Source organism: Perognathus longimembris, chromosome 19, assembly GCF_023159225.1.
Source record: "Perognathus longimembris pacificus isolate PPM17 chromosome 19, ASM2315922v1, whole genome shotgun sequence".
Classification (NCBI taxonomy): domain Eukaryota; kingdom Metazoa; phylum Chordata; class Mammalia; order Rodentia; family Heteromyidae; genus Perognathus; species Perognathus longimembris.
The window spans coordinates 24165720-24185873 of record NC_063179.1 but is presented as its reverse complement, the minus strand read 5'-3'; the positions used below and the strand labels follow the sequence as shown (position 1 = coordinate 24185873).

Genomic DNA, 20154 nt, shown 5'->3' with positions numbered 1-20154 from the left:
GTATCATACGTTGGGCATTGGATACATTTCTTGTACTGTTTGTTACCTTGTCCCTCACCCCCCTCCCTCCCCCCTTTCCCTCCCCCCTGAGAAGCAAATTTTGCTTCAGTCTTACTAGAAGCTTCTTTGCTATGTCTAGGTTCATGCCACCTTGTTTCTACAAGGTAGGCATGTGACTGTGTCCCATAATTCTTTAGGCTGTGTCTGTCAGGCTTTTGTTGGCTGGCTGTCCTAGAGGGTAGAGAAGCATAATCAGTTCTTTGCTGTAGTTTTTTTATGATGATCATGATTATGATTATGATTATAATTATGTAGTTACAAGTATAATGCTTATTGGTCAGTGCCGCACCCTTTTTTTTGTTCTCCCTCATTTCCTTCCTTCCATCCCTATCCTCAATTTACATAGTTCATTTTTCACATAATGTACAATGCCTTTGCTCACCTTTCTTCCTTCCATTTGTATGTCAACCCTTTACCCTTCCATCCAAAAAGTGTTTCTAGTCGTAATGTTTAAGTACTCAGAAGTACATTTCTATCATGAATTTACTTTGTACTTTTATAAGATGTAGAGAGAGTATCATTTTTAATTAGCTTTGAGCTCTGGGTAGGCATGAGACTGCACAAAAATAGGGTACATGGAACACTGGAGATATTTTTAAGCCAGTTAGACTACAGGAATGACCAGCTGCATTTAAATTGATGTCAAAATTTAACAGATGTAGAGACATATTAGAGACCCAGAGGTCATGAATGGAAAGACATTCTGCTGTCCCAAACTATTGTCAGTGGCCTTAGGAGAAAGGAAGGAAAATTTGCAAACGGAAACCAGAATCTATGTCAAGGATATTTAATAATGGAAAAGGCTTCCATTATCACAATGGCTATTTCTGTGATATACATTTAGCAAAATTAGTCTGGACTCTACAGGGGGCAGTAGGGATCTGGTAAACACATTATGACATCCCTGAACAACATATTTCCAAGGCTTCTTCCCTTTTCTTTGTTCAGGCTTAATCTCTGAACACCTGAGGAGAATTCAGTTCTAGGAGTCTTATGAGTTCCTAAAGTAGCAGAGAGGATGACAGTACTAGGTAGATTAATCGCTTCAAAGAGCAGGTGTGTGTTTTAATTCGAGCAAATCTGAAGAATTCTTTCTATCATTGAATGTCATCCATGTTCATTTTTTTCTTTTTTAAGACTTGATTACATTTCAGATTTGCCTCCTAGTGATGATGAGAGTTAATTTTTTTCCAGACAAATTTTATCTTGAGTGGTGATGAAGTATAAAAACCATACCTTTGACCACGAGTAAGTTATTTCTGTTTCTTGTAAAGCGTTTATCCATCCGAAAGGAGGGAGAGGGGCAACCCAAATCCGGGAAAGATGCAGCTAATGTGAGGGAACGCATCATCAGGCGGGCTGCTCTTGAATTTGAAGATGGCATGTATGGTATCCTTTAGCATTCTGAGACTGGCCAAAGAGACAGCATTTGTGTTTCCTATATTCACCAGCCTACTAAGCCTCTGGATTATAATCTGCTGGCCCTCTTTACTCAAAATAGCAACCAAAAGTTCACGTAATAATTTTCTAGTATATGGCAGATTTTGATACAGTTTGACATTTGGCTTGAGTTTGTTAGGAAAATATATCACCTTAGATGAGGGCTTCAGATCTCCAAATTGCTAGTGCAAATGGTACTGTTTACTTTCTTGAAATTCTGCTATTTGCATACTCATTTGAAACATAAGAGTCAACTTCTCAACAAACCCCTATTTCCTTCATAAAGATCCTGTGTAATGCACTTCTATGTATCATGTTTTGTAAGGATATGATTCAAATCAAATAAAGGATTCAAATTCTGCTTTGGATATTAAAAGAAAAACAGATCAGGGAATAATGCAACTTATATTTGGAATTTTTTCTGTTTTTCATTGTTCTACTTTTATTTTTATTTATTTATTTATTTTAACAAATAATATATTTTTACAAATTTATTCTCACTAGACCAATTCCCTCTCAGGAGTACCCTCCACCCAAACTACAGTTTGTTTGCTAAAATGAACCTCTTGCTTTACCTCCGTGGTTATCTGAAGTAATGTTACCACAGCAAACCAGAGAAATTTAAGTACTTTATATATCCTAGTCAGACTATTTTTTTTGAAATTTAAAAAAGGACTTGTTTATGGAATATTAAATCATATTTTTAGGAAGAGTTTTATATAGTGAAAATAGCATTTAAACACAGATTAAAAGATGTTTACAAACACACCATTCATCATACATCAATCCGAATTTGCTAAGCACACTAATAAAAACAAATATGTTTTATACTTTTATTATAATGACTTAGCTTCTGAAGCCACTCTTTTGGTATCTTTGTAAGAAAACATGTTACTGTTATTGAGAAAACTGTCATTAAAAAGCTGTTTCCTTTATGGAAAATTACAAAGTAGTACCCAGAGGGTAACTGAAGAATATAGTTGGTAATTACATTCACAACAATCTCCCTTTAGTGAAAGCATCTGTTCTGACTTGAGTGTATAGAAAGCTTATGACATAATGTCTCTACCTTTGCCGTTGCTGGTCCTTAACATCTTTTTTTTCAGCTAATTTGGGCATAGGAATACCACTTCTGGCCAGTAACTTTATCAGCCCAGATATGACTGTTCATCTTCAAAGTGAAAATGGTGTTCTGGGTTTGGTAAGTTTTAAAGTAATTTAAAAGTATTAAAATATTTGTAAAGTTTTCCTTTACTAACTTTAGCAGGGATTGTTTGTAGTTTGTAATATTCACACTTTGTTTTCAGTAGAATTATTGAAATAAAAGCACAAATCGTAGACATGGAAAATGCATGTCTCATATATAAAAATATAAATAATGGTCTTAGTCTGCCTGTCTGGCATATAAGCATGTAGTTGACACTGATTAATTGAAAAAATAAACATGACCATTTTCAGACATACAAGTGCAAAATATCTGGATACAAGTAGACTCCTATGCAAGTCCAAGACTTGATATCTGTTTGTCTTGGGTGATCTGAAGAAAAGGGAAATAAGTCTGTGACTTACCCATGAGCAACATTTAACGAAAAATCTACATACACCTAAAACATTAGTGTCTTTTAAATTTATTTATAGGAAAGTTTTCCAAACTTAGATGTAGAGAAAGATAAGCTTAGAACCTCAAATTCAGACCTTTGGTGATACACAAAGAAAACTACAATTGGCTTTCTCAAAAGTTTTCCTTCTAGTAAATGACATATCTGGGTAGTTGATATTCTGGGTACTTCCAGAAATGTCTAGTAAATAACTGATAGCATAGTAGGTACTAAAAAAAAAGTCACTTTTTGTTTTATTGATGTGTTTTAAATAGCATAGAGCAATTCTTTCAAATGAGTAATATTTAGAAGATATTTTCTCTTTTCTGGTGACATTTATTGGTGTATAAAACACTATAGAAGGCAGCTGGGTGCTAGTGGCTCACGACTGTAATCCTCGCTACTCAGGAGGCTGTGATCTGAAGATTGCTGTTCAAAGACAGAGGGGGCAGGAAAGTCCACGAACACTCTTATCTCCAATTAACTACCAGAAAACCAGAAATGGCTCTGTGGCTCAACATAGTAGAGGTGCTAGTCTTGAGCAAAATAGCTCAGGAACAGTGAACAGGCCCTGAATTCAACCTCCAGCATCAACAAAATTGAAGGCGAGTGTAGAAACATAAATCAATATGAGAAAAGAGACCCTAAAATACAGGAATTATTTTTTTAAAAGCCCAAATCTTTGGATGCCAGCTTCCTAGGATTTTCAGGAAGTTTTTTATACTACAGTTTGACCATGTGATTCAGGAAAATTGTCTTTCACAAACTGAACATGGGCTGTCTTTGACAGGGTCCATATCCGCTGAAAGACGAAGTTGATGCAGATCTAATCAATGCAGGTAAACTCACCTCTGACATTTTTTCCCGCACTTCCCTTTGTGTTAACTTAGTTGTGTGCCAAGTAGTAGTAAAACATTTGACTCAATTTCCTGACTTTTTTTTTCTTTTGGCTTTTTATAGGGGAGTAGTTTATTTATCAGTTTGTAAATTTTTATTGTAAAGGTGATATACAAGGGGATTATACTTACATAAATAAGTAAGGTAATGAATACATTTCTTTTTGAATAGTGTTACCTCCCCCTGTATTTTCTCCTGCTTTCCCTCCACTCTTTTCTCTCTCAAGTGTAAAGTTCATGCCTCTTTCTAGAGTGTATTTTACTGCCTTTCTAGTTTTCCTGTGGCATCTTGTGCCATTCTGGGATGATTCAGATAAAGGAGGAAATGCTCTTGGAGAATCACTTAATACATGAGTTTAGTTGAGCTTTGATAGGTTAGTCAGGGTCCTGACTATACAAAAAAGAGCACTTAATTGAAGCTATTGAGAAGAATGAAAGGAAAGGACAATTTAGAAAGTTATGGAAAGAAGAGAACACTCAGTAAAGATGGCAGCATTCTACAGAGAATTAATATCATCACTCCACCTTGAGAAATGACAGGAGAAGGCCACCCAACAGGAATAGGCCCACGGTAAAACACCACCAACTTGCAGTAACCTTGATTGCCTGCCTGTACCTCCCATTAGCCAGTCCCCAGTTGACGTAGGTCACTCTGCTCTGGATGGAGAAGAGAGGAGCTGATCCACAGTAGCAAGTGTTGTTGTAGTTGATGCTCACTGTCCTGTAGTGCTTACTGGAAAGAGTAAGAGCATCCTGCTGGGGTGCAGACAGGGTTTCTTAAAGCTGGCCTCTGCCACTAGGTACAACCCAGGGCGGTGAAAAAGTAGTTGGAGATTTTAGCAAGATCTTTTCCTTTGACCCTATCATCATATGTTTCTCCTTCTACTATTAGCTTGTTTTTGAGTAGAATATATTTTGTGTACCACCACATGTTTTAGCAGCCTAAAACATGTCTGAAGCAAGGCTGTCCTCATTTTGGGCTACAGCTTCTCCTTAGGATGGGGCTACCAATTAGGAGCTAATTTCTATGCTCTAGCAAGATTTTTTTTGCATCCTTCTTTATTCTTTCTAACCCCCACAAAAGTATTGTTCTTACTTTGCTTTCAAAAATAGTATGTGTAAAACTCAGAGGTAATAGGAGCTAAGCACAAAGGCCAGCTGCCAAGTAGGATTGATGTTTGATACTTAGAATTTTTGGAAGTAATACAGCTTCTGGTTGAATAGTTGAATTGGTTAACACGACTCAACTCTAAAAAGACCACTGTGACAAAGCAATGACATTTAACCAAGGCTATAATTTAATTGTACTGTACCCTTTAGCAATAGCTCATTGATCTGTGAAAATATTTGCTGCTTGGTTTAATTAATTTATTATGTGAGTGAGTTATTGCAAAATGAATAACTCCCATTTTCTGAACTTCAGGCTTGAGTTCATAAAAAGTGAGTAATCTTTTCAGTTACATTGCTGGACAGTAGGAGTTTCCAATTTTGTTGAGTTTAAAAGTAGCTCAGTCCTAATGAAGCTAAGGTACATATCATCTGAGTCATATTCTAACTCATTCACTGAAGCACTTTGTAGGGTTTTGTTTATTTTCCCTCTCCTTGCTAGACAAGTACTTGGGTAATTCCTTGAGACCTTTTTTTTTCCCTTTTGCTCTCTTTATTTTATTTTAGTTATTTTTCTGATAAGATCTCATGTCCTTATTCAGGCCAGTTTCTCACATAGCTGTGATCACCAGCATGGACCCCCTCGCCCCATGTCTGGATACTGATTGAACTGCACTCTTGTTAACTCTTGACCCCTGTCTACCTCCCTAAATAGTTGGGAATACAAGTGTTTGTTACCATGCCTACTGATACTTTTTTTTTTGACTAATTAAGAATTTTAATTCCTAGGCAATTGTTTTAATTTCTGGCCCAAAGTCTCAAAATTCATGGAGTTCTGTAAGCCCTGGAAAATTTTGATGCTCCTGTGTTTGAAGCTATACAAATTAGGCAGGAAATAATTTGAAATAGAAAATGTAAATTAGTAATTTCCTTGTCTTCCCTAAAATATTGTGAAATTACATAGAATATCAGCCCATTATTTGTGTTACTTTGGAAGTATTCTAGTAGGAATCGTTTCCATTTTGTAAAATTAAACACCTTCTTATCTATTTTTAGAAAATGAAATTTAATTAAATATACTTTATACTTTATAAATCTTTACTTGCTTTCACTACAATCAGTAGAGATTCAGAAAAAAACACTTGCTGAAAATAGAAGATATGATTGAATAACTTATTGGAAAAATATTGCTTAAAAAGTAGAGGGGCTGGGGATATGGCCTAGTGGCAAGAGTGCTTGCCTCCCATACATGAAGCCCTAGGTTCGATTCCCCAGCACCACATATACAGAAAATGGCCAGAAGTGGTGCTGTGGCTCAAGTGGCAGAGTGCTAGCTTTGAGCAAAAAGAAGCCAGGGACAGTGCTCAGGCCCTGAGTCCAAGGCCCAGGACCGGCCACAAAAAAAAAAAAAAAAAAAAGTAGAGACAGTATTTCTGGAAAAATTTATGGAACAAATAAATTATTTTTTTTTAACTTTCCCTATTTTCAGTTAGTGTTGATAGTAGGACTATGTGCTCTAGAAAACATCATTGACAGAACATTATACTTAGAATCTTTTCAAGCATTTTATAATGTTAATAGAACCCACAATTTTACTGAGATTAGTTTTTCCTTCATTTTCAAATAGTACATTTTTATTAGGATATATGAACTATACAAAATATGAACTATACAAAACTATACAATATATGAACTATACAAAATTTTATTATGACATTTGCACACATATTTAGAATGTACCTTGATTATGCTTACCCCTTCTCACCCTTTCTTATCTCCTTACCTTTGTAACTGGTCTTCTCCTCCCTCAAATAGTCCCCCTTCTATTTCACTTCTTGTTTCCTTATTATTATTTTTTTTAAGTCTAGTGATACAGATACCTTTTGCAGGTGTTCTGTTCAACTCTGTAGGACTTTGGGGCTGGATGACTATGGGAGTCTCTTTGGGTTGTTGTAGGATGCTGGCCTGTATCTATACACTAGATGCCCAGTCTCACTTTCTCTCCCAGGTTTAACCATGACAAGTATCTGCATACGTTGTCAAACGTCTCCAGGGGCATAAAGCATAGATGGTTCGACATACTCAAATCAGCAAACATAATCCAGCTCCTGAATGGAATCAAGGACAAAAATCATTTATAAGATTTAGTATCTTCTCATGATAAAAGTTAATCACCTGATAGAGATAATTATTTAGTATATGAAAGGACTCAACTTGTAACACCAGAAGAATATATAGTCCAACTTAAAAATTGGGCAAATGAATTTAACAGTTTCCAAAAGAAGTTAAAAAAGTCAATGAACACGTGAAGAGGCTTTCATTGAGATTACATGTAGATAGGATAACAATAAAGAATTGTCTATTGTAAAAAGCTAGATGGGAGCTGGTGGCTCAGGTCCTAGCTACACAGGAGGCTGAGGTCTGAGCATTATAGTTAAAAGCTAGCCTGGACAAGAAAGTTTGTGAGACTCTTAGCTCCAATTAACCACCAAAAAGCCAGAAGTGGAGCTGTTGTTCAAGTGGTAGAGTACTAGCCTTGAGCACAAAAGCTCAGGAACAACTCCCAGGCTTTGAGTTCAAGCCTTAGGAAAAGCTCCCCCCCTCCAAAAAAAAAAAAAAGAGAAAAAGATTTGGAATGATATGAATGTAGTAAAAATGATAAATGTTATAGGAGTTTGATATGTTTAACTTATTTGGAACATTATACACTCTATACATGCACCAAAGCACATTGTACTCCAAAATAATATACATTTTTATGGTGCATTTAAAAACAAATTTAAATAAAGATGTTTACAATGAACTTTACTTCAAAAGAATGTAATTTATTAAGATGCTACGATATTAAGCATGGGCCTGAAAATTATGTTCCATGAGAGTTTTTTGGGGGGGATATGGGGAGAGGGGCCCTTTAACAAAACTATTCTTCGTAAATAATTTTGAGGGCTGGGGATGTGGCCTAGTGGCAAGAATGCTTGCCTCCCATACTTGAAGCCCTGGGTTCAATTCCCCAGCACCACATATACAGAAAATGGCCAGAAGTGGCGCTGTGGCTCAAGTGGCAGAGTGCTAACTTTGAGCAAAAAGAAGTCAGGGACTGTGCTCAGGCCCCGAGTCCAAAAGTATCATCTATGCATTATCAGGCAATTAGAAATAGGCTTTTGGAAGTCATTATGACTTAAGAGCTAAAAACAGAATTAAAAGAATAAGGCAGGCGCTGGTGGTGCTTGCCTGTATCCTCAGGAGGCTGAGATCTGAGGATAGTGGTTTGAAGCCAGACTGGGCAGGAAAGTCTGTGAGATTCTTATCTCCAGTAAACTCAGAAAAAGCTGGAAGTGGTGCCTTGTCTCAAAGTGGTAGTAGTGTGCTAGACTGGAGCAACAAAGAAGCCCAGGGACAGTGCCCAGGCCCTGAGTTCAAGCCCTAGGACCAGCAAACAACAACAACAAAAAATCAGTTTTCTTATTTTCTATCTACAAAGTCTTCCTTCTTAACTGTCCACAGCACTGGTGAGGATCTAATTTTGTTGGACATAAAAGTTGTTTTAGGATAAAGGCAGCAGTGTTGTGCCTGCCCTGAAACTCAGAACTCACACAGGCTAGCTCTGTAACCATGTTTATGGGTCGTGTGGCATTTATACCTAGAAGGGCAGCGACCTTTTCCCTCTTTAATAGGTTTTGAGAGAGAAATAACAATGATAGAGATAGAAATTAATCTTTTTGGGACTATTTCTCTGGATGAGGCTCTGGAGAAAACCTTATTTACATTATCTCACTTAATCCTGAAAACGTTATGTGCTTTCCAAAAAGCCCTTTCAAACAATAACAGAAAGTGTTTTCCAAAGCTTTTCTGTTTTGGAAAATGTGAAAATGTTTCTGTCATTTAGAATCAAACTTCCTTGGGGGATAAATATGTCAACGTAATAGAAATAACTCCATATTCCAAATTCCTCTATGTTCCAGCTCAAATGGAGGAGGATATTGATGGAAAAGTTAGTTTTTGTCAAGACTTGGGAAAGTGGATCCATAACTCTTGGTCATCAGGGAATGGTCAGACCACTTCTGGTCTTGATGAGCCTCCAGCAGCTTTTCTGTACACACGTGTAGCTTTCACACACCTTCTTTGTGTCTACCTTCTTATTGGGAGTGACACATGGACTGTCCTCAGATAATTGACTTACCTATCATCAGAAAGCTCATGAGCACTTTTTAAGTAGAGAAGGTGTTTCTGGCCACCTGAAGCTCCTGAACAGACAAGAAGTAGAGTATGAGAGGAGGCAAAGAGGTGAACCTGTTGGGTCTGAGGCAAGTGATATTACTTGACTCATGGAGACTGGAAAAATGTGAAAAGTTTTTCAAAGTCTGAACTTTTAGCGCAACATGTATATTTCAGAAGTCCTTCCAAGAGAACACTTGTAAATTAATATTTAATTGTTCAGGATTAACATATTATTTCCCCCTTTTATCAAACTTATAGTTTCTGTAGAAGTGTACAGGAACAAGAGAATAAAGATGAATTGAAAAGAAGGGAGAGAGAAAAGAGGAGAAGAGATGAAGGGATGGGACAGAGTGAAGAGAAAATGAGAAAGAGGAAGAAAGGAATGAGAATAAAAATAGAGGACTTAGGCTTAATGATAGTAGGGTTTTAGATGAATCTTGTATGTATTGTTAATTGGTTTTTATTTTATTTACTCCATAGCACTATTGAGGGATAATTTATGATTTGATATTTGTATATATTATGAAATGATTACCACCTCAAGGTAGTGAATATATACTTATCACCTCACACTACTATTTTCGCTTTGTGGCAAGGGTATGTAAGATTTACTCTCTAAGCACATTTCAAGTATGCCATAAAGTACAGTCAACTATAGCCACTGTACTATATACTAGGCCTTTTAACTGCAAGTTGATTTAAAACAAAAAAAGAGGGAAAACTGAAGGACATCTTCTATGAAATCCCCTTCACAATTACAGTTCTGTTCATGTTTATTCTGAACCTCTAGTGACTTAAAATTATATTGATTCTGACAAATGTTATCCCTATGGTCTCTCCTCATTCTTTCATGCATTTTACAGTAACTTGTGAAAGGGCATGGGAGTGGTGGGAAGAAGGTAGGTACAGGCAAATAGAAGGATACATTACAAATTACAATATATTACAAATTATAACATCAAAAGTTGTTTTTAAGACCTTACCCAGCAATGCTAAATAGCGATGGTGGCAAACTATCCTTTTCTCTTTAATAAAGGTATTTTTTTTGAAGCAAAGGTGTGTAGACTCTTTGTTCACCACGATGTCCTTAGAAATGTAATAGTCTTTTCTTCCTTTTGTTTTTTCTTCCTTTTGTGTGTATGTGTGTGTGTGTCTAGGCAAGGAAACAGTTACTGTTCTTCCAGGAGCTTCTTTTTTCTCCAGCGATGAATCATTCGCAATGATTAGAGGGTATGTAATAATGGAGCCCCTCATGTTCGTGGTGTAGGGAGAGCTGAGTCACCTGGAGTGTGTGAGCAAGGCTCAGAGCCCAGGCTCACGTCTCCCAGTCCTATTAAAGTACCACAGCTATTCAGCTGCAGGAAGCTATGAAGTCACTCCCACTGATGGTTGCACATTGAAATACCCAGCCCACCATTAGGATAGGAACCCTCCAACTGGGAACATGTATCTTTGCTCCAGCTAGATGGAGATACACATTCATGAGAGTCCTTCATGAAAGGTCCAGCATTTTCTTCAAACTATGTATTTTCCCAGCTAGTGTTTGCTTTCAAATCCAAACACCTTCTTACTCAGTGAAGGGAACACATTTAAATGTGCACACCTGTGTTAATTTGTTTTTGCAGACAATCTAGGCTATGATTTTTAAAAGAATGGTTATTTCATTGCATAAACCTCAAGCTGGTCTATGTAGAGCACAGGGGAGAAGAAAAGGATGTGTAGTTTGGGAGTATAACTTTTTTTAATTGCTGATGTTTTCAAACAACAGGAGTATGAAGTTTATGAACTTTGTTTTCTATATTCTTTGTCTTTCTCAGGGGACATGTCAATCTAACAATGCTAGGAGCCATGCAGGTTTCCAAATATGGTGACCTGGCTAACTGGATGATACCTGTAAGTAAACTTGCTTCTCTTCTGAATTATGCTCGGGTTAAGATAATTTCCAAAATATTAGGAAGAGAATTTTAAGTTGCTAATAGAGCTCCATCTAATTTATTTCAAGAATGAAATTTTTTTATATCTGTCTTTCTTTGATTAATTCACTAATGTATTTATTAACTTGATTCATTCACTCAATTTTCTTTAAGTAGTAGTAGTAGGGGTTTCCATTTGATATGTCAGTCTGTGAGTACAATGCATCTTGCTCATTGTCACTGCTGCCATCATTTTCCCTATATGTCTTCTTCAAATGAAAGTTTTAAAAGGCTTTTTTTTTCCTATTAGCAAGTATTGGTTGCACAAGGGTATTTCATTGTGATATTTGCATATATGTAAACATTCATATCGCCTCCTCTATGCTACTTTGGTCACTTGCTATTTGTATAAATTGTGACAGGCACTTCCTTTTGTGTAGTCGTCCTTGTAGGAAGAGTTTCCAATGTGTATCATTTTGACGTATCTTCCAATGTGTATCATTTTGACATATCTTCTTAAGGTTGCCACGAATAATTACAGGATTAGAGTTTATTGCTTTATAGTATTCTTAATATAATTTGGAGCTTATGAGTTTCCAAAGGAATGAGTCTAGTGTGGTGATGGTTGGGACCTCTGGAACATTCTGAAGTAGCCTTGTGGTAGTCTTGAAGCATAACGTTCAATTTGGTTCCAGTACAAGTTGGTGATGTTGTTTGTGATCCTCATTTCACTGGCTTCTTGAAGTAACTGATAATCACTTCTCGACTGCCTGGCATATGATTTGCAGTCCATATTTTCACTTTCAGGGACTCAGAATAAGACCATGGACTTCCAAGTCAAGACCATGAGGTTTAGTTTGAAAAGATCCGGTTTATGTTTCAGCTTTCTCCTTTCCACCCTATATGATCTGAAATGCATGTTTTTGTAAGCACTAATTATAGGGAAATGAAAAGTGAACACTGAAGTTCTCCATAAATAGTGGCTATTATTTTCATTTTCCTTAATGCTTTAGTTTTTAACATTAAAAAAGGAATTGTTGGTCTAAAGCAATGTGATGCAAGGACCAAGATTCTGTGGGAATCAGTTCAACCTGTTTATCCTAAGTTGATATTCAAGAATTCAAAGCTAAACCCTTTCAGGGTACATTGCTAAGTTTTGTTGGTTATAGATAAGATGGATTCTACCATTCTTACGTTAGTGAGAAATCTGTTTCTCTTTGTCCCAAAGATTTATGCTAATGTATAAAATTAGGATACATTTTTATTGCAAAATCTGACAGTCGAGAAGCTGAAAAATTCAGTTTTATTATATAATTTTTCACATACTTTTATCGTTTCACTGAGTTTAATAGTTTTTCTATGTCTGTGTATCAGCCTTGAGTTCTCAGCAACTGATATCATTATCAATCATTACAGTGTCAGACTATAATAAGCACTGAGCCTTTAAGAAATCAAGTGGTATAGATGCTATTTGTCTCACCCTTTAATAGCTTCTTAGTATGCAGTGTTGGCTCTGTAATACACAGATTTTTAACAGTTCTGCCTTAGTTTCCATAAAAATGGGGGAGAGGGAGAATTGATGACAGTAATCTACACTCCATCAAATTCCCTGCTTATCCCAATGATGGTAAAGCCCAGACAAGCTAAGAAAAGGTGAAGAAATGTATGGCAAGAAAAATCTGCATTCAGGTCTGCTCTAGTGCCTTCTGAATATCTATTTTTGGAAAACAGCTGGCACGGATTATTGACTTATGAAAGGAAGCAGATATGTATGTTCAGCTCTGGGAGCTGGAAATTGAAAGCATGAAATAGCAACCCACTGGACAGGACTACCAAGCATGAGAGGCACTAAGAGAAGCATCCTCTCTTTACACATGGAGAGGAGTGAAATGACATAGTTGTAAGGCAAAGAATAGGACACTTTTGGTGTCTATTTCCCCCCCCCCTCACATTTTTCATTCTTTATTTACAAAGAATAAATAAAGCTTAGTGCTATATTCATGTATGTTACATTTCTAAGTACATAAAAATGTTTGGGTCCTCTAGATGTGATACAATTTTTAAAGCAAACCAAATCTCTAGTTTTCTTAGCTAAATCTCCCTAAAAGGAGGATTGCATTCAAAGTACTGTTAGTTTAATTGCCTCAATTGTACAGTCCAAATATTAAATCTCTAGGTATACGTGGATAATGTAATATATAGATTACCACTAGATGAAGATTGCATACTTGAACATTGTTGATTAACATCTTTATTAATGTCTTGCTCATTTGTTCCTAAGTTTCAGAACAGTGGGAACCATGAGTAAGGAAACGGGCAGGTAGAAAAGTCTGAATGTGGTAGTATGAAGCTTTCATAATTATTCAGTAATGCTTTTTCCCTACTAATGGACAGATTAACTTTGTTTTCATGGGAGTAGGTTAGTAATCTAGAGGATTCGCTTGTTGTACATGAGCATTTAAGCCCCTGTTTCTTTTCCCTTTTGTGAGAGCTCTCTTGCCCTTGTGCTTTCTGTGTGTGAGAAGAGGAAGCAGGAGAGCCCCTCACCGGATAAGGCTCATTTCTCTTAAAAGTTCCAAACCTCCCCAAATTGTAAGATATAAATATTTATTCTTAACAAATGGTCTAGGTTCAGAAATCATTTTTGTAAGTTGTTATGGTATCATACAATAGACTAAAACATCATATGGCTTTTCAAGCCTAAAACAGTTATCATTTAATTCTATACAGAAAACATTGGCTAACTCTTGCCTTGGGCCATTGATCTGAAAGCTTTTCTAATAGAATGAAGCAGTAGTATAAATTTCTAAGCACTGTGTTACTGACAGCTCAAAATTTGTATATGCTGTGTTTTCATTATCTTCACAATATTTCTGGTCCTTCTTGTTATTTTTGTATGATCTGTTGGTTATTTAGAAGTTTGACAATTTCCAAGTACATAAGGATTTCCATATAACTCTCTTCAAATAATTTCTAGTTTAATTCTTTTTTACATTAGAATACACAGAGTATTAACATCAATCCTTTACATATATATTATTAACCTCAATCCTTTTAATTTAAGATTTTTTAATAACCAGGAAGAGGGGATATGTTAGTGATTGTGTGTATTTGAAAAGGACACACACACACACACACACACACACACACACATATTACTATTTGGGGGTAGAGTTCTATGATTGTCAATTAGATCAAAAGATATACAGTGTCCTTCAAGTCTTCTACATCCTTCTGTCAGTGAGAGACTAGGAGGGAAATCTTTAGTCCTAATTTTGGATTTATCTGTTTCTTTTTCAGTTTTATCTGACTTTACTTCATATATTTTAAAGGTGTTCCTCTTAACATTCATACACATTTAAGATTGTTACATTCTCTTAATGAATTGGCCTATTATTTGATCTCTCTTTGTTTCTGGTAATATTCTTTATTCTAAAGTCTACTGTATAAACATAATAGCATTGTATATCTTTCTCCATTCTCCTTTGTGAATGTATTAGTATCTTTATGTTTAAGTGCTTGTTGTTCTATATTTAGATTTTGTTTTAAAAAGTCATAGTATTTGATTCTAATCAGGTAGGTTTAGAGCATTTATATTTAGTGTCATTATCAAAACTATTTGGTTTAAATCTAGTAGCATACAATTTGTTTTCTTATTTATCTATTCTCATTTTCTTTATTGGGGGGATCGTTATGTATTTTTGTGGCTTTTGTCTTCATAGCTTGATTATTACTAGTCACTTATTTCTTTATGATTTTAGTGATTTCTCTAGGGTACAACTTTCTTTTATTTATTGTCATCTACTTGAAGATGCATTGCATCATTTTATATATAAGAATATACTTTGGTTTTCTGCCCTTATTTTTTCTTATTAATATGGTTTAATAAGCTGCTTAACCATTGTCGCTCATGGTTCTTAATTTTAGAACTACTTCATTCATTAGTGGAAGCATTTTCTCACAGAGAAGACTTTTTTTCTGCCTTTTTTTTTTTTATTGTAGAATGGATTGTGCTTCTGTTTCTTTATGACTCTTACCAATGTTGGAGATCAAGGGAATGCTTGTAGCTTGTGGTATCAACTTTAAGGGAATTTAAGACTTGTTAGGAATGAGCAGCCACTAGAACAGTATGGTTTGCTAATACAATTTTCATTATCTACTGTTGGGTAAGTGATAGTGCAGAAGTTATAATTTCATCCAGTTACAATTTCAATACAGTATCCTGCCTGCGTTTATATTTTTTCATGTTAATAATACATTTTACTTTGCATGTGATATAAAGTCTTATGGATTTACAGTTTTGCTTTTTGATCTAAACAGACAGCAGTCTTTTTAAATGATTAAGAAGTGGGAGGAGGGACTTCATATTTTTCTGCAGTTCAGCTGTGTGCAGATCCAGACTTCACGTTTCCTTTTTTCCTTTTTTTAGAGAATACTTTAGTTTTTGTAATCAAACCCATGATGGTAAGACATCATATATTCAACAATGTAGTACCCCAATACAAATGGAAGAAAATTAAGTTTAACATTTCTAGACCAATATAACTATACATTACCATACAGTGCCAACTTGACACAGTAAAACTGGGCTACCTTTGCCAAAGATGACAGCAAAGCTAGCATTTTCAATAATTCAAATTATGTGTGTATGTGCATTTGTGTTTATATAAAAGATGAGCAATTGCAGTATATCCTGTATTGACAGCCTCAGCAGCTTTCTAGGGCCTATAGTCATGGGAACTGAATTCTGGAGATATCAATCTCACAGCCAGCTCAGATTGATCCTTTCAGTATTTGTTTTTACTCTGTTATGGTAACTTGAACATAGCCTTTAGGTTCAGACTAATGAAACCATTTTGGTGATTTTCTTCTGAGCACTATATGATGATTTAAGTATTATGCAGTTTGCCTTGGCTGATTAGAGTGGGAATTGATACCAGACCTGTGTAAGTTCTGACCATTTTGTGCGTAACACTTCATAAGTGGTTCTTCCCCAGGATTTGGCTAGTTATCCCTCCTTGGTATATATCTCAATCCTTGTGGTAAATCTTACAAATCTTCAGAACTCTCTCTCTATAATAACATCCTTTCTGACATTTTGAAATCTCAGCTCAAAGTCTAGTTCCTCTTACCACTTTAAACCCAGCAACATGGACTGAAGATGGAAGATTACCTGCATAGCAAGCACAAAACACTGAATTGAAACTCTAGTGCTACAACAAACCAACAATAAACCAGCAAACTGTTTGGTTGTAGCCTGTAATTTCTCTTCAGGCTGAATGCCATTCATGGCAGGTGTGCGCCACTGGCGACTAGCAAGAAAAATTACTCCTGACATTGTTTCTACTCTGTTATATATCATTAATAATAATGGCATTAATAACAATAATATCATTATGTGATATTATTTTGCATTTCTTTAAAAACTACCATCTGTGACTGTGCTAAGACCAGGTAATGCTTAGCCCTTTTGGAAGGCACTAAATCTTTTTTTTTTTTTTTTTTCCAGTCCTGGGCCTTGACCTCAGGGCCTGAGCACTGTCCCTGGCTTCTTTTTGCTCAAGGCTAGCACTCTGCCACTTGAGCCGTAGCACTGCTTCTGGCCGTTTTCTATATATGTGGTGCTGGGGAATTGAACTCAGGGCTTCATGTATACGAGGCAAGCTCTCTTGCCACTAGGCCATATTCCCCGCCCCGAAACCTTTCTTTTGTCTATTAGCAGTTCTTAAAGATTGTCCCAATGCAGCTATTTTTGGTCATTTTTAAGGCATCAATACTAATAACTCTTCTCTGTGTTAGTGGATGTGGCTAGCCATAGCAAATGTAACCATGTTTGTGTGTGTGTGTGTGTGTGTGTGTGTGTGTGTGTGTGTGTGTGCATGCATACATGCTGTGTGTGTTTGTGTTCTGTATTCAATATGTTGAACAAACTTTACATGTGGGTGAAATAAAACTATAACCTGTTATCTCCTGTGGTGCATTTCACTTTATTCAGTTGGAGAAGCTTTTCCTTGGTCCTTAATGGACATTCAGAGGCTGTATGGCATTTTAGCTCACTCTAGGATAATAGGCTGACCTTTGTTCACTTCAGTTCACAAACTCAGTCTTGATGTAGGAATTAATGGGTCCCATCCAAAAAGAGTGAACAATGCCTCAATGTGCATTCAAAAGCAAGGCATTTTATTTCTTTCCTGCTCTCCCCCAATGGAATGCCTCCCTTAGAAGAAGGTTGTGTGGTGTGCTTTTTCTCTATTTTCATTTTTCTCCTCCAATTCACTGCTTAGCACTCACTAGAAACTCAAAGAAAAAGGGAAGGCAAGGAAAGGGCCAGAAAGCCTTTCTACAGCTACTAATAGTGTTTGCAGGCTCTAGGCCTTCTCACTCTTGAAAGTGTTTCAATTTGATTCTAGTATGCATGTGTGTGTGTGTGTGTGTGTGTGTGTGTGTGTGTGTGTGTGAATATGTATATTTTTATGTATGTATGTGTGTGTGTTTCAGGATCTCCTTGGAGATCCTTTTGCAAATCCCTTCTTGCATTACCTGCCCTGATTTCTCCAGCAGCTCTAGTTTTTCTTGGGGGGGGGGGGGATTCTACATATAGACTGTCAATGACAGAGCCCTTTCTTCCTCCTGTATGTATGGTTGACCATGTATGATGACAGTGTTAGGCGAGCTCTTTTCTGTAAGTCCATATCTTGGGAAGAATTTGCTTCTTATACCACTTTGTATGGTGATTTGGGTGCTTCTGATGGGCTGCTGTACCTTTCTCAGGTAAGAGTCAGTTACAGGTTTGCCAGTTACAGGGCCCATTAGCTAACTGAGCATGCATTTCTTTACTCCTTTTCTTGGTTACTTGAAAGTGGAAGTGATGGAAGAGGGCTCACTGAATGTTTTTTGTTTGTTTTAAATCCAATCATTTGTATAGAATCCTCTGCTCCCCATCCTGTATTCCTGGAATTTAGAGTCTCAAGGACTTTCTCTGACCATTTCCTTTTTAAGTTCTGCTTCAGAGTGTCTTGTCTCTCCTCTGGTGTCTCATACTTTCAATATATGAATGCGAGTTAAAAGCAAGACAGGAAGAGTTCTTATATATAGCATCTAGTTACCACCAAATTTGCTCATTAGCCTTCAGTCCCATGGCCTCCATTAATTCTTCCTTATAAAACCATAGTTAAGTGTTGGTTCATAGGGTGGGTAATTTTTATTTAGAATTCTTGTGCACCTGGGCCATCTCACTAACCCATGCTGTTTCTCGAGCCAGCAAAGGAGGCTGTAGCACTAGCCCAGCCCTGCCTATTTTACCAGAGAACAAAAACTGCCCTGTCTGTAGTGTGAATCTTTATTTCATGTGCCAGTTAGAAACACATTTAAAGTCTGCAGAATTCTCAGAAGCAAAAATTTCATTCCTTTTTCTTCAGTGATTTAACAAAGGAGAGTACATTTTTAAAGGGCAACTTTGTACTAGTGATTTATGGATTTAGAATGCAATTAGAAACATAAGCTATTTATTATTGGTCTCTACTTAGATACTGTGCTTGTTTATCTAAAAATACTTTATGGCCGTCTGGAAAACATTCTGTTGAATAATACTTAGTTTCTTTATTAACATCAGCTAATTTTTAGGACCAAGGTCTATTTATAGAGAGTAACATATTTGATATAGTCATTTTGCAAGGAAAGTTCTGCTTTACTTGAAAACTCAGTTGATGATCTAAACCTATGATGAGGTTCAAAGCCACAGCTAAATCTTTAATATTATTTTTTTCAAGGAGGCAACTAACAGTTAAAAAGCACAAGTAGTTTCCCAGGTACTATATTGTATAATTTGCTTACTGTGAATTTAATTCTTATAGTGTACTATGGTTTATATCCCCCACCCCCAATAATCTGTGGAAGATTGGCTTCAGGACCCTCTTTAGGTCCCAAGATCCATGGATGCTGAAGTCTTTTATACTACTAAATAGTGGGTACAACCTATGCCTACGTCTCCCTATATTTTAAACCATTTTTAGATTACTTGTGCTACTTACTATAATGTATATGCTATGCAAGTTGTTGTACAGTGTTGTTTAGGACAACAAGACAAGAATTGACAAGAATTGTATTGTTTGTTTGTTTTTTTGTTTTGTTTTTTGGTGTTTTTTTTTTTTTTTTTGGCCAGTCCTGGGCCTTGGACTCAGGGCCTGAGCACTGTCCCTGGCTTCCTTTTGCTCAAGGCTAGCACTCTGCCACTTGAGCCACAGCGCCACTTCTGGTCGTTTTCTGTATATGTGGTGCTGGGGAATCGAACCCAGGGCCTCATATATACGAGGCAAGCTCTCTTGCCACTAGGCCATATCCCCAGCCCCATAGAAGAATTGTATTGTTTGGTACAGGCACATTGCAGTTTTTTTTTTTGTTTTTTTTTGGCCTATGTTTAGATCTAAGGATGTGGAGCTCAAAGATATGAGGCACTAACAGTATGTTCATTCCATTTTCTGACAAGTATTTAAAAGCCATGACCCTCTAGTTTTTAAAAAATTGTTATTAAGGAGTTGTGCAAAAGATCCTTTGTTTTTATGCATCTTATAATCTAATATGGTATGCACAAAATGTAATATACTTTACAGAAGGCAACCATATATATGACTCATGTTCTTGGTGGGGTTTTGGAAGGTACTGTGTCAAGCATTCGTTATGCTCTATCTTCTGCATCCTGTTTTTCTTATCTTCTCACTCAAATTCTAAAGTGCCTACCATCTGGTAATATATCTTTCACCTAAAATTTGAATATTAAAAACTTTCTTCATTTTGTCAATTAAAAACCTTGGAAGTGCTGGGAATGTGGCTTAGCGGTAGAGTGCTTGGGTAGCATGCAGGAAGCCCCGGGTTCAATTCCTAAGCGGCATATAAACAAAAAGCCAGAAGTGGTGTTGTGGCTTA

At 36.4% G+C, this 20154-nt stretch overlaps 1 protein-coding gene across 1 annotated transcript in view; it reads left to right on the top strand.

Annotated features, from left to right (window-relative positions):
- Nucleotides 1-20154, top strand: part of Oxct1 (3-oxoacid CoA-transferase 1) — a 141052-nt gene that overhangs the window by 70539 nt on the left and 50359 nt on the right. Inside the window, exons 9-13 of the mRNA XM_048368417.1 lie at nucleotides 1335-1449; nucleotides 2607-2701; nucleotides 3889-3937; nucleotides 10477-10549; nucleotides 11137-11212. Of these exons, the coding sequence (XP_048224374.1) occupies nucleotides 1335-1449; nucleotides 2607-2701; nucleotides 3889-3937; nucleotides 10477-10549; nucleotides 11137-11212 (408 nt within the window). The remainder of the gene's footprint in view (nucleotides 1-1334; nucleotides 1450-2606; nucleotides 2702-3888; nucleotides 3938-10476; nucleotides 10550-11136; nucleotides 11213-20154) is intronic.